Source organism: Microchirus variegatus (genome assembly GCF_963457635.1).
Source record: "Microchirus variegatus genome assembly, chromosome: 12".
Lineage (NCBI taxonomy): Eukaryota > Metazoa > Chordata > Actinopteri > Pleuronectiformes > Soleidae > Microchirus > Microchirus variegatus.
The window spans coordinates 27,644,481-27,670,921 of NC_139813.1; the positions used below are offsets into that span (position 1 = coordinate 27,644,481).

The window sequence follows — 26,441 nt, forward strand, 5'->3', positions numbered from 1 at the left end:
GATGATTTGGGATTTTATTTTTGATCATGTTTTGTTTAATTCAGGAATGAAAATAAAAAAATATTAATTACATTAAATTAAATTAAACTAAATTAACAGCATGTGACATGTACAGACACTGATGATGTTTAAAAACATATAAAGTTATTTACTGTCGTCATCATCATCATCATCATCATCATCATCATATACAGGTCGTTTTAATGCACATTCATCATCTCCTGTTTATAAACTGAGCTGTGGAGGGGGAGTGGTCTCATGGTTCAGCTGCTCACACACACACACACACAGACTGAGGACACAGGTTAAATATAGAGCAGACTCTCAGCATGTGATTTGATTTAAGAGAAAACAACAACAGTCTATTCTCACCTCCCTCTCTCTCTCTGTGTGTGTGTGCGTGTGTGTGTGTGTGTGCGTGTACGTGTGTGTGTGTGTGTGTGTGTGTGTCTCTCTCTCTCTCATTTAAACTCTGTCCATCACAGAGGACACACTTCGCACTCCGTTGTCTCTGAGACAAGACTGGACTAATGTAGTGATGGTGTGTCAGTGAAGGCAACACGAGAGACCTGGACTAACTGTGTCAGTGAAGGCAACACTAGAGACCTGGACTCACTGTGTCAGTGAAGGCAACACTAGAGACCTGGACTCACTGTGTCAGTGAAGGCAACACCAGAGACCTGGACTCACTGTGTCAGTGAAGGCAACACTAGAGACCTGGACTCACTGTGTCAGTGAAGGCAGCACCAGAGACCTGTGGACTCACTGTGTCAGTGAAGGCAACACCAGAGACCTGTGGACTCACTGTGTCAGTGAAGGCAACACCAGAGACCTGGACTCACTGCTGGATCTGGACTCTCTGTGTCAGTGAAGGCAACACCAGAGACCTGGACTAACTACTGGATCTGGACTCACTGTGTCAGTGAAGGCAACACCAGAGACCTGGACTCACTGTGTCAGTGAAGGCAACACGAGAGACCTGGACTCACTGTGTCAGTGAAGGCAACACCAGAGACCTGTGGACTCACTGTGTCAGTGAAGGCAACACCAGAGACCTGGACTCACTGTGTCAGTGAAGGCAGCACCAGAGAAAAGAGAGTTCAGGTAAGAGTCATTTATTTACTTCCGTTTATGATTTTATGAAGTTTTAACTCTTGTTTATTGTTCATAAACCTCGATGACACTTCTGTATTTTTAAATCTGAATCATTTTTACACCATATTTATTAAATCAACAGTTTTTATTTCATATCATTGTCATATTTGTATTATTTTGGTGAAATACAGTTCATGTGTCGAACGCTAAATGACAGTTTATCAGTGTGTAACGACACAGTCAGGAAACTCAATCAATCACAGATTAGAGATTAGAGGATCAGCGTGAGAGAAAGCCAAACAATAAACAGACGCGCGTTATCGTACCCAGCATGCTCTGCTCCGCCCGGAACCCCGCCCACCTCCCCCGAGACGCCGCGAATAGCTTAGCTTTCTTTACGCTCGCTGTTATTGTTGCACGCGTTCTGTTGCTTTAAAAGCAGAAATCTGAGAACGAGTCACTGATAAGACGAGAGCCGTGAGCTCATGATGCTAATATCAGAGCAGCGACGTGCGGCGTCTGCCCTGGTGTTTGCTTTAACGACGGCGACGGCTGTTCCCATGGCAACACAACAAGGAGTGGACACACACACACACACGAGAGGGGAGTTTAGGTCCAGCTTTGTGTTCCTGTATGAAAACAGCAGCTAACCAAGCAGCTAACCAAGCAGCTAACCAAGCAGCTAACCAAGCAGCTAACCAAGCAGCTAACGAACCAGCTAACCAAGCAGCTAACCAAGCAGCTAACCAAGTAGCTAACCAAGCAGCTAACCAAGCAGCTAACGAACCAGCTAACGAAGCAGCTAACGAACCAGCTAACCAAGCAGCTAACCAAGCAGCTAACCAAGCAGCTAACGAAGGCCGAGCTGCTAAAACTCACCTGAATGTTCATGATAAAGTCGTTCCTGCCCTCACCTTCATGAGTGATGGGTCCAAGCATCTGAAATGGGTTTCCTCAGAAGGTTTTCTGGAGTCTCTGAGAAGCTCAGATCCAAAAAGGGACTCGGAGTAGAATCCCTGATCCTAGGCAAGGTGGAAAGGACCCAGTTGAGATGGTTCAGGGCTCCTGGTCCCACCACGGCACCTTCCTTTGGAGGTGTTCCTGGTTCCATGTCCATGTCCAACAGGGAGGAGACCTCTGGGCAGACCATTATACCTCCTTGCTGGATCCTCCAGTCAGAGCTGGACGATGTTCTGGCCTCGCTGCTCGAGCTGCTAGCCCGCAACCCGATCTCGGATGGGATTCCAAGATGGCTGCCAAAACAAACACTGATACTTTTAATGGGAGTAGTCTTGCTAAGGTTCCGATGTGAATGGAACTCAGCATCTGGTCTGGACTCTCTGAACATGTTCTACAGTTCCTGCCTCTGACCTTTGACCTGGAAGTAATAGAAGAATTTATGCTGAGTCGGATGATGGAAAGACACTGAATGTAGCTGGACATGCTGACAACTAGCTAGAAGCTAACGTTGTTGTGGTTCTGTGACGTAAAAAGGTTTATAATCAATCAATCAGATGCGTAGGAGTCCAAAGAATTCCATGAGTGTTAATAACGCTGCACACGACCGCAGAAAGAATCTTGTAATCTTGACACTGTATTATATTTAAAGGTTACGTACTACAGCTTTAAAAGTGACGGTTCACGTGTGTTTGAACGAGTTAATGCCAACGTTCCAGATGCTTGAGCTTCCGTCTATTTCTGATGCTGCGATGACGCTAACATGGTAACGTGAGCCGCCGCTGACATTCAAGCCCCGACTGTTAGCGTCACTATTTCAAGCAGCGCTGCCTGATATCACTGATATCACTGAATACTGAACACTGTACTGAACACTGTACTGAATACTGTACTGTACACTGTGGTCTCACTGTGGTGGTTTGGTTTTCATGGAGATGAAAACACTGATGCAACTGATTTTGACTGTATCGTATTCACATGTTCACATGAATAAAGCCTTCATTCATTCATATGATCAGTAAAACTTGTCTTTGAAGGCTTTGAACTCTTTGAACATCAACTAAGAACTTTGAACTGCAGATCAACAGACCTGAGTGACTCAGCTTCAGATGGAGAGAGAGAAGCAACGGTTCCTTCAAGAAGAACTGAGGAGCGTCAGAGATTCTCACGGACGTGAAGCAGCAGGATGAACAGAAGAAGAAGACGATGGCAGAGGAGGAGCTTGAGGAGGAAACAAGGAATCATTCGAATCCTGAGGAATGAACTTCAAATGCAACATCTGAAGTATGACCTGCAGGAGATCCGTGTGAAGATGGCAGAAGACCTCAGTAAACTGTTCCATGCTGAAGTTCTCACACTGAGGCAGAAGACCGATGACCTTCAGCGTGGACTCCATGAAGAAACCAAAGCGATGCAGGACACTGCAGCACGACTCCGCCTCAGAATGAACCACGTGGAGGCGGAGCACAGAGCGTTCTGCCGGAGAACGAGGGCGGAGCTCGAGGTGGAGATGGAGAACAAAGTGAAGATCGAAGACGAGCTGAAGAACATCAGAGCGTCGCACCACGAGCAGAGAATGAGGTGGTACGAAGCTGATCTCCACAGAGCGAGGCAGCACACGAACCTTCTGCAGCAAGAACTTCAGAGGGAAAAGCAGCGTCGTGCAGACGGCGTTTCAAAGATCCAGAAGATACCACCAAGAGAGAAGATACCACCAAGAGCGACGATACCACCAAGAGCGGAGATACCACCAAGAGAGAAGATACCACCAAGAGAGAAGATACCGAGGTCTGAGTTGAGAGACAGGGAGGAGCTGAAATCTCAGCTCAGGGTTCAGAGGTCACTCTACCTTCACCTTTCCACAAAGATCCAGGAGAAAAGAGAAGATGGTGAACCTCACCAAGAAGAGACAACTGAGGTCCAGACTGAAGAGACAACTGAGGTGCAGGAGGAAGTCGTCATGGAGAAAGACGCAGAAGACTGTGGACGTGAAACATTTCAGATGTCAACTGTCATAAAACAGCAAAAAAGAAAACATAGAAGAAGAAGAAGAAGGTTCCCAGTGAGGAGGACAGAGGAGAAGTCCAGCTCTATTAGAATTGTTCTAGGTGAAATGACACATTTATGAGAACCCTCTGGACTGAAACGTGTGAAGAACTGATCCAAGTCCAAGAGAACCACTTCCTGATCAGAGGAAGGGTCTGGTTCTTCACACTTGAAGGAACTTTGGACTGAGTTGAAGGAACTTTGGACTGCGCTGAAGGAACTTTGGACTGCGTTGAAGGAACTTTGGACTGAGCTGAAGGAACTTTGAACTTCATTGAAGGAACTTTGGACTGTGTTGAAGGAACTTTGAACATCATTGAAGGAACTTTGGACTGCGCTGAAGGAACTTTGGACTGCGCTGAAGGAACTTTGGACTGTGTTGAAGGAACTTTGGACTGCGTTGAAGGAACTTTGGACTGTGTTGAAGGAACTTTGGACTGAGCTGAAGGAACTTTGAAATTCATTGAAGGAACTTTGGACTGAGCTGAAGGAACTTTGGACTGAGCTGAAGGAACTTTGGACTGAGCTGAAGGAACTTTGGACTTCATTGATAGAACTTTGAACTCCGTTTGAAGAAACTTTGAACTGCGTTTGAAGGAACTTTGGACTGAGTTGAAGGAACTTTGGACTCCGTTGAAAGAACTTTGAACTGCTCTGAAGGAACTTTGGACTGCGTTGATGCAACTTTGGACTGCGTTGAAGGAACTTTGGACTGAGTTGAAGGAACTTTGGACTGCGTTGAAGGAACTTTGGACTGAGTTGAAGGAACTTTGAAAACAAGAGACAGATTCTTTCACTGCAGGTTTACAATATACATACAGTTAGTGCGTCACAAAATGTCATTAAACGTCACTCTTTTCCCTGATCTGGACTGAACACAGTGTTTTCTGTGGCTCTGCGTTGAGCAGCTGTTTGTTTACAGTGTGACGGCGTTGGTGAGAGCGGCAGCTGTGCAGTAAAATGAAGGTCCAGGCATGTGAGCGATGGCTGACGGCTGATAAAGCGATCGCCTCCGAGCTCTCGTTGGACTCCAGACACAAGCGCAGGGACCCTAAAAATACTCCTTTTAAAAATTCGTCGAAGAAGCAGCTGCGAGCGCGTTTATACTCTCGACTGTGTCAAACGTCGGGAAGAACATTTCGTCTCGTCACGTTCTGGAACCTTTCTCACACGTCTACGTATTTTTATGAGCGTTTTCATTTTCAACTTTTATTTTCACATCACATAAAACTTTGAGGTCAAAAAAATTCAGATCACACGAAACAGCAATGGACTCCGTTTAGAACCAAGCTGTCAATCGCTCTGCAGCGCTACAACATGCATTCATCGTCCAGCCGTTAGCATAGAGATTAGCTTCTTAACGAGCTTATGAAATCTATGTCAGCTTAGGTCTACAACATTGTTAGAACATGTGAGACAGAAGTTTGTAAACCACTCACTCTCCCACACCTAAGCCCATAGAGAAAACCAGTGATTTTAGCTCACAGGGACACAGGGACGCTGCTGGTCTACTGCTGCCTCGTGTGGTCACTTTGTGTCACTGAATTAAATCTAAATTAAGATTTTTAAAAGCCGAATTGTGGATCAACAACTCCTGTGAACTGTGATGTTAAAATCACTGATTTTCTCTATGGACTTTGGTGTGGGAGAGTGAGTGGTGTAAAGTACAAACAGAAAAAAACGAACTATTTTTTACTTTACAAACACAAGTATGGTTGTGTCACACACACACACACACACACACACACACACACACACACACACACACACACACACACACACACACACACACACACACACTGTGGAAACATCTTGGCTTCTCTCCTGAAACAACTATAAATAACAGGTGACGCTAGCGTCGTTGCTAACACTTAGCGTCCAGGATTTTCCGCGGCTGAGTCATGGTCTGCTTTTTCACGTGAACTTTGACCTCCTTCAGATCTGGTGTCAGGACTCGGGAGAGCAGACGAGAACGTTCGCTGTCGTGTGCGGCGCTAACGCTAACCTCTCGACCACGTGGACGTTTGAATCCTGGTTGTTTGTGCTCAAGGGAAGAGGCAGAGGAGATACAAGTACACACTGCCAGGTTTTAAATTAGCTTCAGACAAACGTACGTTTCCCTCCAAAGACCTCGGAGATGCTCTCAGGGATCCTACGGCTGCTGAAATTCTGGACTTCCAGGTTTGAAAAGTGCTTGAAAATTAGATTAAATCTACAAGTTTACCTGACATGAGTGTATGTTTTTGGTTTTCACAGGTGAAACAAAAATGCGGTCCAGGAACTGCACCATGGAAGGTCCAGACCACGACGGACACATCCAACCAACCAACGGTTTCCTCAAGCAGGAGGAGGAGAAGAAGCAGGAGGAGGAGGAGGAGGAGGAGGAGAAGACACCAGAGCTGATGAAGAGGAAGATGAGAGTCCAGAGACAAGAGAAGGACGGGAGGACGGGGACGAAGAAGACGCCTCAGAGATCTGGAGACGGCAGGAGGACGCCGACGCTAAACCTGTCAAAGACGGAGCTGCTTCGTCTGCTGGGAATCATGGAAGGAGAAGTTCAGGTGAGAACGTTCTGCTTCTTCTGGAGATTAAACCATCGCTCATATGTTCTGGATGTTCACATCGTACCCCCAACACAAGCTAACACAGCTAAACAGACAAGCTAACGTAGCTAAATACAAACTAACAGAGCAAAAAAAGACAAGCTAACGTAGCTAAATACAAACTAACAGAGCAAAATAGACAAGCTAACATAGTTAAATACAAACTAACAGCAAACTAGACAAGCTAACGTAGCTAAATACAAACTAACAGAGCAAAATAGAGAAGCTAACGTAGCTAAATACAAACTAACAGAGCAAAATAGACAAGCTAACATAGTTAAATACAAACTAACAGCTAAACAGACAAGCTAACAGAGCTAAATACAAACTAACAGAGCAAAATAGACAAGCTAACATAGTTAAATACAAACTAACAGCAAACTAGACAAGCTAACATAGCTAAATACAAACTAACAGAGCAAAATAGAGAAGCTAACGTAGCTAAATACAAACTAACAGAGCAAAATAGACAAGCTAACATAGTTAAATACAAACTAACAGCAAACTAGACAAGCTAACGTAGCTAAATACAAACTAACAGAGCAAAATAGACAAGCTAATGTAGCTAAATACAAACTAACAGAGCAAAATAGACAAGCTAACATAGTTAAATACAAACTAACAGCAAACTAGACAAGCTAATGCAGCTAAATACAAACTAACAGAGCAAAATAGACAAGCTAACGTAGCTAAATACAAACTAACAGAGCAAAATAGACAAGCTAACATAGTTAAATACAAACTAACAGCAAACTAGACAAGCTGACATAGCGAAATACAAGCCAACAGAGCTAAATACAATCTTAACAGAGTTAACACATCCTAACAGAGCTTAAATACAAGCTAACAGATGTAAGCACAGCCTGACAGCGCTAAACATAATTTAAACAGAGCTAAATACGTGTAACATAGCTAAACAGACAAGCTAACAGAGCTAAGCACACCCTAACAGAGCTAAAAAAATAACCTAACAGAGCTTAGCACAGCCTAACAGAGATAAATACAAGCTAACGTAGCTGAACAGACAAGCTAACATAGCTAAATACAAACTAACAGAGCAAAATAGACAAGCTAATGTAGCTAAATACAAACTAACAGCAAACTAGACAAGCTAACATAGCGAAATACAAGCCAACAGAGCTAAATACAATCTTAACAGAGTTAACACATCCTAACAGAGCTAAGCACACCCTAACAGAGCTAAGCACAGCCTGACAGAGCTAAACATAAGTTAAACAGAGCTAAGCACACCCTAACAGAGCTTAAACATAGGCTAACAGGGCTAAATACATGTAACATGGCTAAACAGACAGGCTAACAGAGCTAAAACATAAGCTAACATAGCTTAGCAGCGCCTAACAGAGATAATACAAGCTAATGTAGCTAAACAGACAAGCCAAACAGACAAGCTAAACAGACAAGCTAACAGAGCTAAACATATGCTAAATTCAAGCTAACAGAGCTAACAGACAAGCTAACAGAGCTAAACATAAGCTAACAGATCTAAGCACAGCCTAACAGATAAATACAAGCTAACCTAGCTACACAGACAAGCTAACAGAGCTAAACATAAGCTAGCAGAGCTAAGCACACCCTAACAGAGCTAAAACATACGCTAACAGGGCTAAATACAAGCTAAACAGACAAGCTAACAGCTAAGCACAGCCTTACAGAGATAAATACAGGCTAACGTAGCTAAACAGACAAGCTAACAGAGCTAAGCATAAGCTAACAAAGCTAACATGGTCGTCAAGCAGCTGCAGTTCCACCTCCAGCAGACAGAGAGCAGCGCATCTGATGATGAATTGTATGGTTTTGTACATTATATCTCGTCTGTAAACAAACGTTATTGTGACTGAATGTCGTATGAATGTTTGTCCTCAGGCCAGAGAAGACGTCATCGGTCTGATGAAGTCAGACAGAACCAGACCTGAGACTCTGGAGGCTCATTATGGTTCTGCCGCTCCAGTCAAACCTCTGCAGGCGCTGCAGAGAGACGGCGTCCTGGTCCACGGCTGCAGCAGCAGCAGCAGAGTGGACGACGTCTACGAGAAACCCATGGCTGAGGTGAGGACAGGAAGTTAGACACTGGACAAAGAAAAATCACACAGTAAAATGTCATTTTAGAGAAAATGAACAAGGAACTCGAAGGAGTTCGTTTACGCCGACATGTTGTCAGGAAAAGAGTTCACGGGGCACTTTAAATCCACAACATGATACTGTATGTATATATATATGTATATATATATATATATATACATATATATATATCATTATCATTTCATAGACTCCTTATACTGCCCCCTGGTGCTTTTCAAGAGTGTGGTTATTATGAACAAATATATCCAGATGTTTTTTTCTGTGTTTTCACTGTAACATACGATAAATACAAAGGCACAAAGTGGTGTAAATGTTGATATTTGACAGTAGAAAAACTGATTATACATTTATAACATATTATTATTATATGAGCAAAAAAGTAAAAAAATGATAATTATATGTAAAAAATTATAAAAAAAACAGAAACAGCCTGCCATATTTTGGCGGTGCCTTTCGATAATGTAAGAAAAGAGTGAAATCTAAGCATAAATCATCTTATATTGTGAGGAGCAGCAATAAAACATAAGCTAACATAGCTTAGCAGAGCCTAACAGAGATTTAATACAAGCTAACAGAGCTAAACAGACAAGCTAACAGAGCTAAACATAAGCTAAATTCAAGCTAACAGAGCTAAACATAAGCTAACAGCTAAGCACACCCTAACAGAGCTAAACATAAGCTAACAGAATGAAGCACAGCCTAACAGATACATACAAGCTAACATATAGGAGAAATACTGATTATTATTATTTCTAACATATAATTATATGAGGAATGTAAAAAATTATAAAGCAGAAACAGTCTGTCATTCAGTGAAGCCCCTTTTTATGGTATTTAAAAATAGTTTAAAGAATTTTAACAGCAAGTCGTGATGTGTATAGAGCATCACTGTGGCCTTCCTAAGCTTTTATTTTGGCGGTGCCTTTCGATAATGTAAGAAAAGAGTGAAATCTACGCATAAATCATCTTATATTGTGCGGAGCAGCAATAAAACATAAGCTAACATAGCTTAGCAGAGCCTAACAGAGATTAAATACAAGCTAATGTAGCTAAAGAGACAAGCTAACAGAGCTAATGTAAGAAAAGAGTGAAATCTTAACATAAATCATCGTATATTGTGTGCAACATTAGGCTGTGCTTCCTAAAAGTTGAACTTCAAAAATGTATTAAATGTTATGATGTAAAAACTTTCAGATATTTAGGAGAAAGTCTTTTTTCTTGCGTATTAAAAACATATTTTAAAGAGTTTTAAAGCTGCAGCAGCAGATGATGATTCACGTGGACGACCAATGAGGTGAAGAATAAAATCTGAGCGTGAAATCGTCTTTTCTGCGGCGGGAACATGATTTTCTGACACGGTGTGTGTGTGTGTGTGTGTGTGTGTGTGTGTGTGTGTGTGTGTGTGTGTGTGTGTGTGTGTGTGTGTTGTGTGTTGTGTGGTCAGTTGGAGCGTCTGGAGGACAAACAGAAGGAGACGTACAGACGGATGCTGGAGCAGCTGCTTCTCGCCGAGAAGTTTCACCGCCGCACGATCGGCGAGCTCGACAGCGAGAAGCGAAAACACGTCGACTTCATGAACAAGAGCGACGACTTCACCGGCCTGCTGGAGCAGGAGCGAGAGAGGTGAGCGCCCCCTGCTGCCGGGGAAGAATGAAACAGACGTTTTTTATTTTCCTTTGCAAGGAAAAGGTCAATCTTCACAGGAGAAAGAGCCTGAGCAACTCCTCCCCTTTTGCATTCCTCCAATAGACAAAGAGTCTTTGGGCCAATTCCAATTGTTGAGGGTTATTTTGTCACTTAGAAATGGGACACCCCTTAAATGCAGATACGTCTTCAGACTGTAGGGGGCAGAATAACGCCAAAGCTGCGTCCAGTCTGTCAACTTCAAAAAAGAAGAAGAAGAAGAAGAAGAACACATTTACGTCAGGATTATTTATTCTGATCCGTTTGCCAGTCAAGTTATTAGGTTGTCAGTTAGTTATAAGATGATACTCATACAAATATTCAGCTGACAGTTACCACACACCACGACTTATTGTTACGCAACAATGACGTCAGTAATCCATAATATGGGCCTAAACTAATATCATTTTTATATCTCTATTAACAAAGAAAATACTTCATTTGTAGCGTCCTCGTTTCGCTGCTTTCGGCGCCATCTTTGTTCTGTGAAAACACGCAATGCATTCTGGGTAGCCCTTGCTCCCAAGGGTGGTCTCGGAAAATCTCAATATTGGGGGCGATACAGCCCTTAAACTTGACCCTCAACTTAATTTTTCTGGAATTGGAATTGGCCCTTCCTTTCCAGGCCGTGTTTTCACACCTCTTTGTCTACTGTAGGTATCGGGGAGCCGACTCCCTGTTGATGTTGTAGGAAGGTGTCAGTTCAGGTTAGACAAAATATACAATAAACTATACACAAAGGACCTGGTATTCTGCACTGGGCAGGTATAGCTCTGAAGTTTGTAAACCACTCACTCTGCCGTGATGTAGTGACATCTGCACTCCTTCGCCGTTCAAAACTCACATGTTGTTCCGTGTGCTCCTCAGACTCAAGAGGCTGCTGGAGCAGGAAAAGGCCTACCAAGCTCGTAAGGACAAGGACCACAGCAGGAGGCTGGAGAAGCTCCGAGCCGAGCTGGTCAAGCTCAAGTCCTTTGCCCTGATGCTGGTGGACGAGCGGCAGCTGCACATCGAGCAGATGGACCAGCAGAGCCAGAAGGTCCAGGAACTCGGCCAGAAGCTGCAGGACAAAGAGCAGCGGCTGGCAGCCGTCTCCGACAGCGCCAGGGAGGACAACCAGAAGGTCCTCAAGCTGGAGACGGAGCTGGAGCACAGGGCGGCCAAGTTTGCTCAGGAGCACGAAGAGATGAGCGCAAAGCTGGCAAACCAGGAGTCGCAGAGCCGACAGCTGAGGATGAAGCTGGCGGGGCTTTCAAACAAGATGGAAGAGCTGGAGGAGAACAGCAAGGTGCTTCAGAAATCAGACGAGGACCTGCAAGAGCTCAGGGAGAAGATCAGCAAAGGGGAGTGTGGCAGTTCATCTCTCATGGCGGAGCTGGAGAAACTGAGGAAGAGGGTGCTGGAGATGGAGGGCAAGGACGAGGAGATCACCAAAACTGAGAGTCAGTGCAGAGAGCTGAGGAAGAAGCTGCAGGACGAGGAGAACCACAGCAGAGAGCTGAGGCTGGAGGTGGAGAAGCTGCAGAAGAGGATGGTGGAGCTGGAGAAGCTGGAGGAGGCGTTCGGCAGGAGCAAGACCGAGTGCTCGCAGCTCCACACCAACCTGGAGAAGGAGAAACGTGTCGTGAAGGACTTGGCCGCAGAGCTGGAGAAGGTGAAAACACGACTGAAGGAACTGGAATCGTCGGAGTCGCAGTTCGAAAGGACAGAAATGGTCCTCAAAGACGACCTCGCGAAGCTGAAGTCCTTCACCGTCATCCTGGTCGAGGAAAGGAAGAACATGGCAGAGAGACTGAAACAGGAAGAGCAGAAAAGTGACGACATGAGCAAGAGGTTGAAAACGGAGCAAGGAAAGGTCACAGAGGTCACGGAGAAGCTGATCGACGAGAGCAAAAAACTTCTCAAGTTCAAGTCAGAGTTGGAAGTTCAGATATCAGCTCTGACCAAAGAGAAGGAGGAGCTGAAGAGTCAACTTGCAAGTGAAGAGGAGAAGAGTACGGCGCTAAACAGCAAGCTAACCGCTATGAAGATACGAATGGTCGGAGTGGAGGAGTCAGAGAGGGAACTGCAGAGGAAGTGGGACAACAAGAACCTGGACGAAGACAACAAAGGGAAAGAGCTCACGCTGGAAATCCAAAGACTCAAGAGCAGACTGAAACATCTGGAGGTGGTGGAGGGAGATTTGATGAAAACGGAGGACGAGTACGATTCACTGGAGAAGAAATACCGAACAGAGCAGGACAAAGCGAACGCGCTCTCCAAGCTGCTGGAAGACATGAAAAGTCAGATCGCCAGAAACAAAGCGACCGAGAGAGGCGAAGTTCAGAGTCCTGAGGCCGAGCTGAGACTTCGCTGCAAGACGGAGGAGGCGAAAACCAGAGAGCTGCGAGCAGATGTTCTGGCCCTGAAGGAGAAGATCCATGAGCTGATGAACAAGGAGGACCAGCTCTCCCAGCTGCAGGTGGACTACTCTGTGCTGCAGCAGAGATTCATGGAAGAGGAGGAGAAGAGGAAGAGCATGAGCCGGGAAGTGGCCTCTCTTACCAAGGAGCTGGAAGCCACCAAGTGCTACAGCCGCGCGCTGAGGCCTAGCATGAACGGCAGGAGGATGGTCGATGTCCAGGTTACGTCTACAGCGGTGCAGACGGACGCTATCGCCGGTGACTTTTCCGAGGACGACGACACCACAGCAGGCTTCATCCGGAAATCGGTCCTCGAGGAAAACCACTTGATGAGCAACCTCCGACAACGTGGTCTGAAGAAGCCGACGGTCCTCGAGCGATACCCTCCGGCATCTGCAGAACTCGGGCCGAGTAAGCCGTGGGTTCCCTGGATGAAAAAGAAGGAGGCCGTCACACTCAACCAGATGACATCGGTAAAGACCAACGGGGCGTCGCACCCGGGCCATCCACTGCACATCCGCGTGACCCCGGATCACGAGAACAGCACCGCCACCTTGGAGATCACCAGCCCTGGAGCTGAAGATTTCTTCTCAAGCACCACCATCATCCCAACGCTCGGTCTCCAGAAACCTCGCATCACAATCGTCCCGAAGCCCACAACCGTGATGTCGAAGGGAAAAGCCTGCGACGTGACGGGAAATCTCGATCGGGCGAATTCTCCCGTCACAATAACGACCATCTCCAAGGCCAGGAGTCCAGAGAAAACCAACAGATCCGGAGGCCTTCAATCTCCAGTATCCATCATCACAGTCAGCACCAAACCTGTGGCAGAAGCCTGCGCGTCGTCCGAGCCTCACGGACCAACTTCAGGCCGAACTGTGATCAAAATGACCCCAGAGAAGCAACAACCCGTGCCTTCGAACGTCCGCAAATACAACGGCAACATCATCACGACAGAGGACAACAAGATCCACATCCACCTGGGCCCGCAGTTCAAAAGACCTTGTGATGGACGCGGCAGTCCCGTGGTCACGCTCGCAACGCTTGCTATGAACCCGGAGAGCAGAGAAGCCTCCACGGGGACGGTTCTGCGCTCGCCGCGGCAGACCTCGGCGGGAAAGACCACTCCGGGTAAAATGACCAGCAGCATCACGATCACGCCCATCACCTCCGCAGCCTCCAGGCCGACACAGTCAGTGGTGAGTCGCAGCAAATCCACCTTCTGTAGCATGTAAGTGGGCAAGTACCAGAAAATGTGTGCAGACATTTGGATTCTTGCTTTCCTGGGTCATACTTTTTAGCTTCTGTACGTCCACAGAGTACAGCTAGGGTCCTCATGTCTAGTGTCGATTGCGAGGACTGCAAGGACTGTACATGTCACTGTCTCACAACACTTTCTAGGGCTAGCTTTACACGACAACGGATCTGAACACAAAGCGCAAAAGTGGTCGTTGCGTTCCCACTTTTTATCCCGCGTTTAGACGTTAAGCGTCTTTGGGTGGAAATCTTGGGTGACGCAAAAGTGTGTGGAATTTGATGTAGTGTGCATGCCAGGTGGCTAGGTGGCGCTGTGAAGCACTGCCATACAACAACACCAGGAGCGCGCACCTGAAACGTCCTTCTCGAGTAGCCCACAGTCGAAAACCAAAACAATAACTCCTGGACAGGTATCAGAGCAGCTAAGGCAATTTGAATGTCCGACTGATGGATCGAATCCGACATGTTTGTTGTTGTTGTTTGTTGCACATGGATCTGACGTCAACGCGTACGGGCGGCAAACTTTTGTGTTTTCAACCCTTTAGACGGGAACGCGACGGTGGAGCGTTTTTAAAGGTGACCTTGAGTGGTCCTGTTGCACATAAATGTTAGTTATGGAGGTCTACTTACATATATTAACTTGTTTTTATGATCAAAAACCTCCTAGTTTCTGTAAACTAGCCGATAGAAATCCTCTTTTCTGACAGTGTTTTTCTGCTGCGAGATTTCAGAGTGAACTTTCACCCCCAGAAGACAGAGTCTTGTGATTGGCCAGTACTATCCAGCACATCCGTTCTCAGAAGCGCAGCGCCCCCCTCTGGAACGGTGGATGCACTGCTCCTCATTATCAAAACATTGTTTTAACAGTGTTTAAAAATAGCTTCTTCACGACTCCCCGCCGCAGTCCCTTTGACGACCTTTGACCCGGAGTCAGACCCAGAGTCAGAAGACACTGTTGCTCGTGAAACACCTCCACAACGGACGTTATTCTTCTTCTGTGGTGTATGTACGCAACCGTATGTGCCCGGACTAGTGCCCGGAGCAGGAGGATGTGCTGTTCAGGAGAACCGCTGTTTATGTAACTATTACGGGATTTTCAGAGATCTCGCTGAGCCCCGAGATTACAATAAAACACAACGTTCTCAGCAGTGACTGAACTGTTTGTTTAGAACCGTCAGGGCTTCATAAACAAGGTAATGACGCAGATACACACTAAAAAACAGCGTTAATAGGAACTTCCGGTCTAGTTCCGCTTTAAGATTTCCACTCTGGAGGGTGGCTTCATTTTTTTGCGTTTTTAAGCCCCAAAAACGCCGTCGCCGTCTAAAAGAAAGGCACGTCTGATCAAATATTTTGTCGCTTTCACCCGGGAGCGTTGCCGTGTAAAGCACAGCCTAGGCCGTTGTTTTGCGCAGACTTCTTTGAGTCAAAAGTAGAAGACGGTAACCACGGACGTCCAACTCCAGTAGCCGCATTTCGTCTACATTTGTTCGTCCTTGTACTCTCTCCGCTGTTGGGTCATAAAGTTGTGGGTCGTGGCCTCTCTTTGACCAAAAACAAGTGTGTAGTGCACCACCTAGTGGACTGGAAAGTGTTGTGCACCGTGGGCCATTCAGACTCATGGTCAGGTCATGAAGGTCTGCAGCAAACACTGAGGACGTGAGCGGGTGACCACTTTTACGTCACATTGACGTAAATGTTTTTACTCGACATTTAAAGCATTTTCCGCGTTGAGATGGATGATTTTTGTTTTGTTTTTTCAGTTGCTTCTGAAATGTGTCGAAATGAAATCGCGCGGCGTGCGCTCCCTAGCTAGCACTATCTCCAGGTACAAACCAGCAAAACGTTACACTAACGTGACAACGTCACTGGTGTGAGCTAACACTGGAATGACCCCCTGCTCCCCTACTGGTCTCATTTAGAAGTTCACAAATTTCCCTCCTTTTAATGAACCACTCACTCACTCTCCCACACCAAAGCCCATAGAGAAAACCAGTGATTTTATCACAGGAGTTGTTGATCCACTGCTGCCTCCATCGCTAAGTTCAAACGTCTTATTTTGTCAATTCGGCTTCAGAAAACTTACATTTAGATTAACCTCAGTGACACACAAGTGGCCACATGAGGCAGCAGAGGACCAGCAGCTCACCATATAGTTAGCATTCCCTTGTATTTCTCCATTACAAAATGCTACTTTCCTGGCAAATGCTAGCGCTATCCAAATCCCTGAAGATCAGCTACGTTAACCCAGTGCACAGATGGTCTTTAAAGCCGTTTCCCGTGTCTTTGTTTTGTTTTCCAGCCCGGTCCGGACGTGCCGTCAGCTCGGAGCACGGCCACGCGGATCCCTGTGTCAAAAGGTTTGAAACCCACGAGCAAGGCGGTTGTGGGCGTGTCGGCGGTGACGAGGTTGGAGTCCAAGATCGAGCTGAGGAAGTCGACGGTGTCGGCGCGCTCGACCTCTGCGGCGGGAGGCAAGAGCTGAGGAGGCCCAACGCCCTTCGCCGCCACGGCGAGAACCTTCACGATACGATCGCCTTTCCCACCCATTTTAAAAAGCACAAGAACTTTGGAAGTGTGTGTGTGTGTGTGTGTGACGCTTCGTTTTTACGGCACTCTGACGTTAAAGTTTTTTAGGGTTTTATATCTTTGCATGTCTCCAACGCTGGATTTTTGATTCACTTGATTCACTGAATTTTTCACAGCATTTCGGGTTACGGAGGTTTTTGCAGTCGCTGTGAACTGTGTGCAGAGTAAGAGTTTGTCATCATTTACCACTGGAACCAAAAATAAAAGCTATTTATCTTTGAGCCAACCCTGTGTGTGTGTGTGTGTGTGTGTGTGTGTGTGTGTGTGTCTTTAGTCGTCTTAATTCTCCTCATACGAGGAAATAGTTTCCCTCAGGGATTAATAACTACCAAGTTTCAAGCCAGTCGACAAAACCATATGGCAGTTACGTGATTAACAGACACTAATCGAATTTTTCAGTGTGTGAAAGAAAAACAGCACATTAAAATATATATATGTATGTATATGTACCTTAAACATGTGGTTGACAATTAAAAAAATAATAAAAAATAGGGTTTATGATGCAAAATTAATGTATAAATATCAAAAACAGATATTTTAACTTGGTATTACATGGTGGGACACATGAAATACATTGAGGGGCCGTGAACCACAGGTTTGAGACCTCTAGTTTAAATACTACAATGCAAATTGTTATTGATTTGTCTTATTTATTCACGTATATTTTGCTTCTGTCCTCATTTCTGCTCACTTTTTGGTTCCTTTTTTCCACCTTTGATCTCATATAAACACACTTTTATTATCAATGCGTTCAACTCAAAACAGTTGCCTTTGATGTCCCGTGGGAGAAACACAGCTGGAACGCGCAGACACTCCAAAAAGTACTATTAAGTACCGCTAATGTGCTGAACGGGGACCGTTCGTTGTGATGTAGTAGTTGGTGGAATCCGATTAGAAATGTGGGAAGAGACAGTGACCGAAATAACCGCGGCAGATGACGATTAAATCATAAAAATGTTCCGCTGAATCGGAAATCGCTTTTCCAACTGATATTTCCGACATCCCGTGAAGGCAGCAGTGACGTCACTCCGTGTTGCTGTCACTGGATGTAAACTTCCGGAAGGAGCAGCCGCAGCTAGCCTCGCAGCTAGCACCGTAGACGACTTAAATATGGAATAAAATCGCCTGTTATTCAAACAACGCACATGACGTCACGTCACCCGCATTGTTTATAAAGTGAAGTCGCTCGTCGTCAACCGTGAACGCGCTCAGTTTGGAGCGTTTAGTTTTATATTAGTATAAAGTCGGTGACAGAGAGCGGCTAACGGTGTTAGCAGGCTAACGCTAGCAGCAGCAGCAGCAGCAGCTCTTCCGCAGTCATGATGGCGTCCAGCTACAACGCTAAAGACGAGGACGGACACATCAGTGTGAGCGGGCCCGGCGGCGCAGCCCTGCGGAGCAAGAAGCCCGAAAACACGGCCTTCAAACAGCAGCGACTCCCGGCGTGGCAGCCCATCCTGACCGCGGGCACCGTGCTGCCCGCCTTCTTCATCATCGGACTCATCTTCATCCCCATCGGCATCGGCCTCTACGTCACCTCCAACAACATCAAGGAGTTCGAGGTGACGCTGGTTTATTTCTCTGTTTACCGAGTCGCATCTTTAACGTTTAAAAGAAGTCAAATTAATACGAACCGTCAAATAAAACTTCGTCCTGAATCTGGGAATCACTGGAACCAAATCCCGTTCACGAAAGAGATATTTGGAATAAAACTGTCGTGTTTTTAAGGTGTTTTTACGAATTTCTTCCACTTCCGCAATCATTTCTGTGACGTCAGTGTTTATCTGTAAAATTCGGCATAGATTTTTTAAACATTTAAAACATGTGATTAATGTTGGACTGACTTACTACCATGAATAATCACGCACATTTTGTTTATATTCATTTCTACATGTTTCACTCAGTTGTTTTACTTCTTAGTTTAATGACTTTGCTCGTCTATGTCCTGTGTTTACATCTGTTTTTGTTATTTTACACATTAAATTGGTGCATTAAAGCGTTTAAAAATGAATAAATAATTGTATATGATGACAAAATGTCACTCAAACACTTGTTTTAAGCACAAATATCTCCCTGAAAATGATGCAGATGATAAAATGTGATGATTTAGCAGTTTGCGACCATCACAAATAACATTAATTTAGTATTTTTGACTTTTAGATGAATCTGAAGATACATCTGAAAACAATGCAGAGTATTTTTGTTCACGGTTAATTCACTGAACACTGTTATTTCTGTCTCCGTCTGTGTCTCAGATCGATTACACAGGAGTGGACATGTCCAGTCCGTGCTTCAACTGCTCTCAGAACTTCAGCTGGAACAGCACCAGGCCGTGCACCTGCTCCATCCCCTTCTACCTGGAGCAGTCGTACGAGGTCAGCGAGTCGCACTGACGAGACGCAGTCGCCAGGTTTCTACGTCGCAAACACACTGTGATCGTCTTTTGTCTTCCACAGAACAACGTCTTCATGTATTACGGCCTCTCCAACTTCTACCAGAACCACCGTCGCTACGTCAAGTCGAGAGACGACAGCCAGCTGAACGGAGACGTCAACTCCCTCAAGGTCCGTCCAGGGAACAGAACGCATGGAATTAAATCAGTAACTGCATCTCCATCGTTCACTGCTGCACAAAAAGCTTTTACAGCAACATTAGACGTCCACCTGATCGACGTCTGAGGCTTTTAACAAACAACCAGGAAGAAAACAACACAACAACGTTTGTCTGCCGAGATTTAAGAACAACGCAGGAGACGTCTCTGCTTTAAAAATGACAGAAACGTGAAAATATTCACATTTAAGAAGCTAAAAAATGACAGAAACATGAAAATATTCACATTTAAGAAGCTGAAAAATGACAAAAAACGAGAAAATATTCACATTTAAGAAGCTGAAAATTGACAGAAACGTGAAAATATTCACATTTAAGAAGCTGAAAAATGACAGAAACATGAAAATATTCACATTTAAGAAGCTGAAAAATTATAGAAACATGAAAATATTCACATTTAAGAAGCTGAAAAATGACAGAAACGTGAAAATATTCACATTTAAGAAGCTGAAAAATGACAGAAACGTGAAAATATTCACATTTAAGAAGCTGAAAAATGAAAGAAACGTGAAAATATTCACATTTAAGAAGCTGAAAATTGACAGAAACGTGAAAATATTCACATTTAAGAAGCTGAAAAATGACAAAAAAACGAGAAAATATTCACATTTAAGAAGCTGAAAAATGACAGAAACGTGAAAATATTCACATTTAAGAAGCTGAAAAATGACAGAAACATGAAAATATTCACATTTAAGAAGCTGAAAAATGACAAACGTGAAAATATTCACATTTAAGAAGCTGAAAAATGACAGAAACGTGAAAATATTCACATTTAAGAAGCTGAAAAATGACAGAAACGTGAAAATATTCACATTTAAGAAGCTGAAAAATGACAGAAACATGAAAATATTCACATTTAAGAAGCTGAAAAATGACAGAAACATGAAAATATTCACATTTAAGAAGCTGAAAAATGATAGAAACGTGAAAATATTCACATTTAAGAAGCTGAAAAATGACAGAAACATGAAAATATTCACATTTAAGAAGCTGAAAAATGACAGAAACAAGAAAATATTCACATTAATCACAAAATGGCGTCTCATAGTGTGTCATTAACTGCTCAGGAAAATATTTACTGATGTTATAAACAAAGAGAGAGTTAGAATCATTCGCCCCCTGGTGGACATTTAAGAGAATTCACCCTTTTAAATGTTTCCACATTCGCTTCAAACATTTCCAAACTCGGACAATACGTTTCATTAAATTTTTGACATTTAGCAGCTTTGGCTGCAGCTCTCGCTGTCACCAGAAGGTGGCGTCGCTCATCTTTAATCTTTAATCTTTAATCTTAATCTCATTCCCAGTATCCCAGTAAGGAATGTGAGCCGTACGCTTATCACGACAACAAGCCCATCGCGCCGTGTGGCGCCATCGCCAACAGCATGTTCAACGGTGAGAGGAGGTTTCCTTCATCTCACTATTATTATTATTTTTATTGTTGTTGTTGTTGTTGTTATTATTTAATCCTCATCTCTACGTCCGTCTCAGACACTCTGGAGCTTTATTACAACAGCCCTAACGGCACAAAGGTTCCGGTTCCTCTGACGTCGACAGGAATCGCCTGGTGGGCCGACAAACACGTCAAGTTCAGGAACCCTGGAGACGAGCAGAACCTGACGGCCGCTTTCCAAGGTCTGTACGAGCGTCTGGAGATTTGACGTGATAATATTATGACTTAAATATTGTGATATCGTATTGTGGCTTAAATATCGTGATATATCGTGACTTAAATATCGTGATATATCGTGACTTAAATATCATGATATATCGTATTCTGGCTTAAAAATAGTGATAATATCATGACTTAAATATTGTGACTTAAATATCGCGATATATCGTATTGTGGCTTAAATATCGTGATAATATTATGACTTAAATATCGTGATAAATCGTATTGTGGCTTAAATATCGTGATATATCGTGACTTAAATATCATGATATATCGTATTCTGGCTTAAAAATAGTGATAATATCATGACTTAAATATTGTGACTTAAATATCGCGATATATCGTATTGTGGCTTAAATATCGTGATAATATTATGACTTAAATATCGTGATAAATCGTATTGTGGCTTAAATATCGTGATATATCGTGACTTAAATATCGTGATATATTGTACTGAGGCTTAAATATTGCAATATATCTTGACTTAAATATCATATATCGTATTCTGGCTTAAATATTGTGATATAATATTATGACTTAAATATCGTGATAAATCGTATTGTGGCTTAAATATCGTGATATATCGTGACTTAAATATCGTGATTTATCGTATTCTGGCTTAAAAATCGTGATAATATCATGACTTAAATATTGTGACATAAATATCGCAATATATTGTATTGTGGCTTAAATATCATGATACATTGTGACTTAAATATTGTGATATATTGTACTGAGGCTTAAATATCGCAATATATCTTGACTTAAATATCATATATCGTATTCTGGCTTAAATATTGTGATATAATATTATGACTTAAATATCGTGATAAATCGTATTGTGGCTTAAATATCGTGATATATCGTGACTTAAATATCGTGATATATCGTATTCTGGCTTAAAAATCGTGATATATCGTGACTTAAATATCGTGATATATCGTATTCTGGCTTAAAAATCGTGATATATCGTGACTTAAATATCGTGACTTAAATATCGTGATAAATCGTATTGTGGCTTAAATATCGTGATATATCGTGACTTAAATATCGTGATATATTGTACTGAGGCTTAAATATTGCAATATATCTTGACTTAAATATCATATATCGTATTCTGGCTTAAATATTGTGATATAATATTATGACTTAAATATCGTGATAAATCGTATTGTGGCTTAAATATCGTGATATATCGTGACTTAAATATCGTGATATATCGTATTCTGGCTTAAAAATCGTGATAATATCATGACTTAAATATTGTGACTTAAATATCGTGATAAATCGTATTGTGGCTTAAATATCGTGACAAAAACAAAAACAAGAGATCGCTGCCAGATCTGAAGCCACAGAAACGTCAGCAGGAGGAGTTAGTAAACCACTCACTCTCCCACACCAAAGTCCATAGAGTAAAGCAGTGATTTTAACATCACAGAGACACAGGAGTTCACATGAGTTGTTGATCCACTGCTGCCTCCATCACTAACTTACAATGACACAAAGTGACCACACGAGGCAGCAGTAGACCAGCAGCTCCTGTGTCCCTGTGAGCTAAAATCACTGGTTTTCTCTATGGGCTTTGGTGTGGGAGAGTGAGTGGTTTACAAAAGTCTGTCTCACAGTGAAGATAAAAACGTAAACGTGTTCTTAAACACGTCGTAGACTTAAACTGACGTAAAGCTCGATGTTTCAGGAACGTCAAAGCCGGTGAACTGGCGTCGTCCGGTCTACGATCTGGACTCTGATCCTCTGAACAACGGCTTCATCAACGAGGACTTCATCGTGTGGATGCGTACGGCTGCTCTGCCGACATTTAGGAAACTCTACCGCATCATCAACAAGAAAGACAACATGGTGCCGACGCTGCAGAGAGGAAACTACACTCTGGAGGTCGTCTACAGTATCCTTTACCACGACTCGGCTTTACCACGACTCGGCTTAACCACGACTCGGCTTTACCACGACTCGGCTTTACCACGACTCAGCTTTACCACGACCCGGCTTTACCACGACTCGGCTTTACCACGACTCGGCTTTACCACGACTGGGCTTTACCACGACTGGGCTTTACCACGACTCGGCTTTACCACGACTCAGTTTAACCACGACTCAGTTTAACCACGACTCAGCTTTACCACGACTCAGTTTAACCACGACTCAGCTTTACCACGACTCAGTTTAACCACGACTCAGCTTTACCACGACTCAGTTTAACCACGACTCGGCTTTACCACGACTCGGCTTTACCACGACTCAGTTTAACCACGACTCAGTTTAACCACGACTCGGCTTTACCATGACTCAGTTTAACCACGACTCGGCTTTACCACGACTCAGTTTAACCATGACTCAGTTTAACCACGACTCAGTTTAACCACGACTCGGCTTTACCACGACTCAGATTTACCATGACTCAGCTGGAATTACAGTCACGAGAAACTGGATTATACTGTGGCTGAAATATCGCGATATAGCGCGACTTAAATATTGTGATTATATCGTGATTTAAATGTCATAATGTTGAATTGGACTTAATTATTGTGATATCATGATAATGTTGTATTGTGGCTTAAATATCGCAATATATCTTGACTTAAATATCATATATCGTATTCTGGCTTAAATATCGTGATAATATGACTTAAATATTGTGATATCGTATTGTGGCTTAAATATCGCAATATATTGTAACTTAAATATCGTGATAATATCGTGTTCTGGCTTAAATATCGTGATAATATTATGACTTAAATATTGTGATATCGTATTCTGGCTTAAATATCGCAATATATCTTAACTTAAATATCGTGATAATATCGTATTGTGGCTTAAATATCGTGATAATATCATGACTTAAATATCGCGATATATCGTATTGTGGCTTAAATATCATGATACTATCATATTGTGGCTTAAATATCGCAATATGTCTTGATTTAAATATCATGATATATCGTATTCTGGCTTAAATATCGTGATAATATCATGACTTAAATATTATGATTTAAATATCGTGATATATTGTATCGTGGCTTAAATATCATGATATAATGTGACTTAAATATTGTGATATCATATTGTGGCTTAAATATCTTGATATATTGTGACTTAAGCATCATGAGATATCGCATCGTGGCTTAAATATCGCGATATATCGTGATATCTGCGATGTTTCTGACCACTGTCGGCCCAGACTCTGAAGTTTTGAGTCTCGACACTTTCTATTCATCGCGTTAATATCGCGAATCTCGATGATCGCGGTCAGGATTGCGATGTCGGCCGATGACTCGACCGTCGTGACTCAGCAGGTGTGATTTTTCCCGTCCTTGACTCGCTGAACCTTCAGATTTCCCCGTGCGTAGCTTCGAGGGCAGGAAGAGGATGATCTTGAGCACCATCTCCTGGATGGGAGGGAAAAACCCCTTCCTGGGCATCGCCTACATCACCGTGGGCTCCGTCTGCTTCTTCCTGGGCGTCGTCCTGCTCCTCGTCCACCACAAGTACGGCAACCGCAACAACAGCGCCGACATCTCCAACTGAGCGCCCCCTGCTGGCCACGCAGCGACGACGGCGCCTCGTCCTTCTTCTGTAGTCGCGTGATCCATTTAACGCTCTGTGTCCACGCTAACGCTAACGTCTTCAGCAGTCAAAAGTGTCTTCTTTATTTTTGCCAAAGTGAATTTTAAACGTAGCTGCGGTCGAAGGCTAACATTTAACATTTACGCCGTTTCACGTACGCGCTCCCGTGAGAGTTTGTGTTTTTGACGATGGGCGTCGTCACGGACACGAGCTGCCGGTAAACCGTCGTAGAAGAAGACGATCACGAGCGCAACCAGTCGAGCTCGTCGCGCGTGAGAAAACATCGCAACTGCATCTCCTCGTCCTGCACGTGTCGGACCAAAAACCTGGATCAGCTGTTTATCTGTGTTTATGTTTACGTCGATATCCTGTAACCATGGAGACGACGGGAACCGTCAACTGTTTCATTTTAGTGCCTTTTTTTTTTTTTTTTTACAACGTGACGTTTTTGAACGTAAACGAGTGACAAAACGCTTGCTAGGCAACATAAATGCTAGCTAGCTAGCCTTTCCCCCCCCCCATTATTTTATCATCGTAGAAAAAACAAAGAATGAGAGACGAAAGTGACAAAAGGTAAACAATTGCGAACTCTTCATGATTGATGTTCAAGGGGGAGGAGCCACGAGAACTTAGTTGCTAGGCTACGAAGAATGCTAAGTTAGTGTTTCGGGATAAAATAATTAGAGCGGAGGTAAATTCGGACTTCCGTGGACATCGCAACAACGCTCGTGAAAGGGCTAACGTCGTGACTGCGCTGTTGCTAGGCAACGACACGCGGAAAAATTAAATCAAGGAAAACGACAACTTATCAACTCGGATCGCGATCTTCTCGTCACAAACGCCGTAAACGCGACGCGGAGGTTTGAGCGCGATCCGTTAGCATGAAGATTAATTTATTCAAACTCAGAACAGAAAAACTTTATTCTCACGTCACAACGAGTTTTCCTGTCGGAGCTAGAGTCGTCCCGAGGTGCATGCTGGGAAAATGGCCGCGGAGCTGCTCGTTTTTTTTGTCGCCGTCGCCTGCTTTGAAACTGAAAATCGTACGTTTCTCGTTTATTTATTGTTAGTGAAGCCGATGTCTGCACGTTTGGACCTCAGGGAGGTTTGAAAAACAACAACAACAACAAAGTGAAGCATGTGGTAAACCTGTAAACATCTGCAGTCGCAGATAAACATTGTCGTGGACTTTTATTTTGATAGTCTCTCGTCTGCGTCGCGTTGTTGCTTTAAACTGAAGTTAAAAAAAACTGTTGTTAATATTTAAAGACGTTTGTTTGTTTGTTTTTTCTGTTGTTTCACAACAATAAAACGGTTTTAAAGTGAAATCTGTGTCTTTACCATAAATCTGAAAACATTTATCCTGAGAGACGCGAGAATAAATCAGATTAAAGATTAAACGACGGCTCACACGAGGATTACAACACTTAATATAAATATATAAAATAAATATTAAACGTTTAAAATGACATTATTTTGTTTTTCAGATCTCATTTTTCTTTGTCACAAATTTAAATGAATAAATAAAATTATCTTTTCTTTAACACAATGCTGCCCCCTGTTGGACTAATTCTTACATTACAGTTTCTCTTTATTCCTGGAAACTTCATTTAAATAATATCTAACTAAATCACTTTTTAACTTTACAGGCCTTTAATTTATCTGTTAGTAAATGAATAATGTGTTAGAACTGAAAATAAACAATGATTATTATTATTATTATTATTATTCATTTAACAATGGAAAACTAACAAAATAAAAGAATGCTTTATCAACGCAAATAAAAATGTACAATTACAAATATATTTAGACAGAAAAATATAAATGATTATATAAATATAT

General features: G+C 43.2%; 2 protein-coding genes across 4 annotated transcripts; both read left to right on the plus strand.

The window, feature by feature from the left end:
- Positions 1-963: 963 nt before the first annotated feature.
- Positions 964-16,953, plus strand: filip1b (filamin A interacting protein 1b). Of its 3 annotated transcripts, XM_083898898.1 has the most exons (8): positions 964-1,104; positions 6,038-6,279; positions 6,355-6,659; positions 8,586-8,768; positions 10,246-10,424; positions 11,352-14,085; positions 15,907-15,971; positions 16,446-16,953. In XM_083898898.1, the coding sequence occupies exons 3-8, from the start codon at positions 6,366-6,368 to the stop codon at positions 16,507-16,509; spliced, it is 3,519 nt and encodes a 1,172-aa protein (XP_083755024.1). In that variant the 5' UTR covers positions 964-1,104; positions 6,038-6,279; positions 6,355-6,365; the 3' UTR covers positions 16,510-16,953. The 3 variants fall into 3 exon arrangements, with proteins under 3 accessions (XP_083755024.1, XP_083755022.1, XP_083755023.1); XM_083898896.1 differs by lacking the exon at positions 15,907-15,971; XM_083898897.1 differs by lacking the exons at positions 6,038-6,279; positions 15,907-15,971 and having other exon boundaries at positions 972-1,104.
- An 838-nt stretch (positions 16,954-17,791) lies between these two features.
- LOC310934644 (cell cycle control protein 50A-like) lies at positions 17,792-25,915 on the plus strand. Its single transcript, XM_083898431.1, has 7 exons — positions 17,792-18,294; positions 18,988-19,107; positions 19,189-19,296; positions 20,653-20,740; positions 20,837-20,980; positions 22,714-22,920; positions 24,367-25,915. The coding sequence occupies exons 1-7, from the start codon at positions 18,052-18,054 to the stop codon at positions 24,558-24,560; spliced, it is 1,104 nt and encodes a 367-aa protein (XP_083754557.1). The 5' UTR covers positions 17,792-18,051; the 3' UTR covers positions 24,561-25,915.
- Positions 25,916-26,441: the final 526 nt, after the last annotated feature.